We start from the raw sequence: 4,290 nt of genomic DNA on the forward strand, positions 1-4,290 counted from the left end.
ACAGTGACTCAGGAATCCCTTCCTGCCAGAACAAGAGCTATCAGACATTACAGAAGCTCAGCGTAGGGCTCCTTGAAGACAAGAAGTCCGTGCCTTATTCTTCTCTGCATGCAACCCTCCCCAGACTACCATCCCCACAGCCACCATCGCTCACAGACACACACACACCACGACCGACCCACGACAAAACCTGCCACATTGCATGCTTTCTGGTTCATTAGTTAATTGCTTCAGTTCATTAATGTTTGACTTAGACCATGGCCCTCTCCCACGTCAACAGCTAAGGGAAATTGCAGGTAACTTCAAGCCAAAGACGTAAACTTAGAAAAAGAACTTCTGTAATGGGAGCTGCCTCTCTACCGATCGCCGTAGGGTTACCTCGGACACGAAAATACCCAGCCGTGAAACATACACCCATTGTAATCTGTGGATCGTTAAGGAAACCTGAAAGTCATTCCCACGCCTGAAGATAAATGTGCTTATTCTTCCCATAGGTGAGACTCGTAAGGGCTTGCTCTCGGTTTGTAAAAGTTTCTAGAGCGCTCTGTACCTGCCGTCACAAAGACAAACTACCTAGGCTACCTTACAGGGATACAGCCGGGAGCCACAGGATGAGGAGAAACACACAGCTGAGGGGTAGAGCTGCTAACGGTTTCTTACGTACCCCAGGGCAGGGCAAGTGCCAAACCTTTTTAGAAGCACAGAAGTAACAATCCAGAACTATCTAACGTGGGCCTCTTCCTTTCTCCTGTGAATCCAATTAATCATCGTATTCCTCGTTACTGGTGGCTGAAGCTAATCTTCATTTTAGCCAAGTAAGAACTTGCGTGTAACTGTCTTTTCCTAATGATTTTCTGCTAGACTTGACATATCCTCTACAGAGCAGGAGAGGAGTTGCGAGTTCCCAGGCGACTAGCAACTGCACATGAGACGAGACATGCACAAATAAAAGCGACCCGCCTTGCCTACCTTCCAGAGAGGCGAGGTGCTGCTCGGCTTCCAGGTACAGCTGCGAGAAGATGGGCCTGGGAACCAGGTTGTTGGACCGTAGGGACGCCTCGATGGAGTTGTGCAAGACCTCCTCGAAGCGTGTCGTCTTCAGCTGTCCGGCGTAAGAATTCCCCATCTTCAAAAAAACAGGATGGAGTCTTCTGTTTAAAATGGCATTTCAGCTTCAGTGCAAAGGACTGGCTCCACGCCCGAAGCCCAGCGTGAAAGGAGGGAAGGGCCGCTGGGCTCAGCTCGGCTGCAGCTACGGTAGGCAATTACAGGAAGTTATATAAGTAACAGCTTTCTCTAATTTAGCACTCCGCGGAGCCCGACACCTTTTAGCATATTTCGCTAGAAATTGCCTTTCGCCATCCCCAGGTTTCGCGAGACCTCCCACTTTTCCCAGAGATGTGATCTTGCCCCTGGGAGTCTCAAGACATACGATGTTTCATTTCCCATGACTCGCAGAAGAATGGCCCTTCGTCACACTTATGAATGTGATGGCAAGCGACAATCCAGGAATCCATGACAACCTGTCCCCAGATTTTAGGATAACAGGAGTCAGTCTCCCTCCCCTCAGAAGGCAGGCTAGCAGATTCCTTTCACTGCCTTTTCTGGTAAGATGCTGATTTATTAAATACACTCTCTCTTTAAAACGCATTTTAGTTTATTATCTTTCCATTATACCAGCAATGAAAAATTATATCTGAAAAAGCCAGAAAATTTGGAAATTACAGAAAAAGATAGGAAAACAAATCTCCAACATTTTTTTTTTTGGAGAGGTTTTTGCTATCAGGCGTGTGGGCTCGCCAGACAGAGAGAGACAGAGAAACAGAAAGTGAGAAATCACCCCCCCGGAGGGGATGGTCGCGCCGCAATCCCTTCTCCTCCATTCTCCTCTCGGGATCTTGGGCACACATGTACACATGCCCGGGGTGAGTTTAAGCCACCAGGTCCAGGACTCAAACCGTGGTCGACTACAGGGGAGTCCAGTGACATAGCCATTACGCTAACTACTGGTCCCCAAGTCCCTGACATTTCTATGCCCCAAGATAACCACTGTGATTATTTTTTCTGTAGCAGTAGATTGCAACTGTCATGCAATCATTTTAAAACAGTTGGTCACCCCACAAAGACCCCATCACCATCACTCTCCAACTCCCAGCCCCTCTAACCCCAGGCAACTAATTTATTTCTATCTCAAAAGATTTGCTTCTTCTGGACGTTTTCTATAAATGGAATTATTTCATATAGAGGTCTTCAAAAAGTTGACTGAAAATGTGTGTTTTGACAAAGCTATACATGAATTTTTTTTTTTTTTGGAGAGGTTTTTTTCTATAGGGCGCATGCACTCGCCAGAAAGACAGAGAGAGACAGACAGAAAGGAGAAATCACTCTCCAGGGGGGGTGGCCACACCACAATCCCTTCTCCTCTCAGGATCTTGGGAACCACGCATACGCGCCCGGTGTGAGTTTAAGCTGCCTGGTCTCGGATTCAAACAGCAGTCAACTACATGGGAGTCCAGCGACATAGCCATTACACCGACTGCTGGGCCTGCTATACATGGATTTTTTTTTTTAAAGTGTTTGCACCAAAATAAACTCAGACTTTAATTCCATTTTCTATGAACTTTTTGAAGCCCCTGCATGTGAGGCCTGTGGTTAACGGCTTCTTTAAGTTTAACCGTTTCCAAGATTCACCTGTTGTAGCCTGAATCAGTGCTTGAGTCTCACCATGACTGACAGAGTTTTAATGACAATCCCTTCTCCTCCATTCTCCTCTTGAGATCTTGGGCACGCACACACACATGCCCCGCGTGAGTTTAAGCCACCGGGTCCGGGACGCAAACCGTGGTCAACTACGTGGGAGTCCAGCAACATAGCCATTACGCTAACTGCTGGTCCCTCAAACCACGGGCTGCCATGTGGGAGTCCTGCACCCCAGCCACCATGCCACCTGCTGGTTCTCTAGGCAGTTTCTAATCTTTCTTCTGATTCCCTCTTTGACTCTATTATTAGGTAGGAGTGTGTGTTTAATTTCTAAACAGTCAAGACTTGGTGGAGTTGGAGCCTCATTATTCATTTCACATTTTTATTAGATTATAATCAAGAGCGTTGTCTTGGGACTAGCAGATAGCAGAGTGGTTACTAGACTCCCACATGGTCAACTGCAGTTCGAGTCCCAGACCCAGTGGCTGGAAATTCACGCCGGGCACACATACATGTGTGCACCCAAGGTCCCAGGAGGAGAATGGAGGAAAAGGGATTGCAACCTGGTCACTCACCCTGGGGGGTGATTTCTCACTTTCCTTTCACTGTCTCTGTCTCTTTCTCTCTCTGGCAAAAAACCATGTGCCCCCCACCAAAAAAAAAAAAAAAAAAAGAGAGAGAGTTGTCTTCATAAGCTCTACTTTTAAAACTTGTTAAGGGTTTCTTTTTAACATACACAGGAGGGATTTTCGCAAATATTCTACAGATAGGAGAAGAAAGGTGTACAAGCTCTCTTCAAGAGATGAGAGGCGATACTCAGCTCTATATCCTCGTGGGTTTCTGTTCACTTTTAAAGTCATATTTGACTAGCAAAATAGCCCTCAAAGAACCACGGGCTGGTCATTTCCTGCCTTCTCTACACACACTAGTTCCAAGACCAGCTCAGCAGCCCGGAGAAATCTTACATATTACTCTCACTCAAGAGTTATGCAATAAATGCCCCTTGTCCCTGATCAGTTGGTGGCACTGCAGTTTCAAGATGTCATCCTTGGTGCCCTAAAGCTCTGGCTTCCCTCCCGACAGTGAGATGAAGCAGCGAGGTCATGTTGATCCTGTCTCTACTGAACAGGGTTCAGCCTTTCCTCCTCCGGCTCAGATATCTGGAAACCACTCAGCACTTCCTGCTTGTGGCCCTAATCCCCCACCAGTCCCCACCCAGAGCCCCTTGGTCAGGCTCTGCTCACAGCCCAGCCCAGGGAAACGAGCTGTGTGAGGACTGCTGCGGGAATTGGCGCTGACAAAGGGAAGCGCTCCTCAGAGCTCAGCTGCCCTGACAGCCGGGGCGGGCGTGGGTGCGAGGAGGTGCAGGCCCCCGCCCGCCTTTTCTAGGACCTGCTGCACCAATGCTTCAGTACATGAAAGAGGGGTCACCAGTCCCATTGGGGGCGCTCGCACTATTCTCCATTCAGGGTGGTCCTTTTCAATCTGCCGCCAATCAATACATCTCAAATGATTCCTGTTTCCATAGCATCGTCTGGAGAGCTCAGGCACACACACCATGAGACGCTGTAAGTCGGGTCCTTTTCCACG

At 48.1% G+C, this 4,290-nt stretch overlaps 1 protein-coding gene across 1 annotated transcript in view; it reads right to left on the reverse strand.

Annotated features, from left to right (window-relative positions):
• Positions 1 to 1,662, reverse strand: part of GREB1 (growth regulating estrogen receptor binding 1) — a 91,759-nt gene extending 90,097 nt beyond the window's left edge. The window contains exon 1 of the mRNA XM_027773597.1: positions 970 to 1,662. Within this exon, the coding sequence (XP_027629398.1) occupies positions 970 to 1,126 (157 nt within the window). The 5' untranslated portion in view covers positions 1,127 to 1,662. The remainder of the gene's footprint in view (positions 1 to 969) is intronic.
• Between the last annotated feature and the right edge of the window lie 2,628 nt (positions 1,663 to 4,290).

Source organism: Tupaia chinensis, unplaced genomic scaffold (genome assembly GCF_000334495.1).
Source record: "Tupaia chinensis unplaced genomic scaffold, TupChi_1.0 Scaffold000045_1, whole genome shotgun sequence".
In the NCBI taxonomy this organism is placed as follows: domain Eukaryota; kingdom Metazoa; phylum Chordata; class Mammalia; order Scandentia; family Tupaiidae; genus Tupaia; species Tupaia belangeri.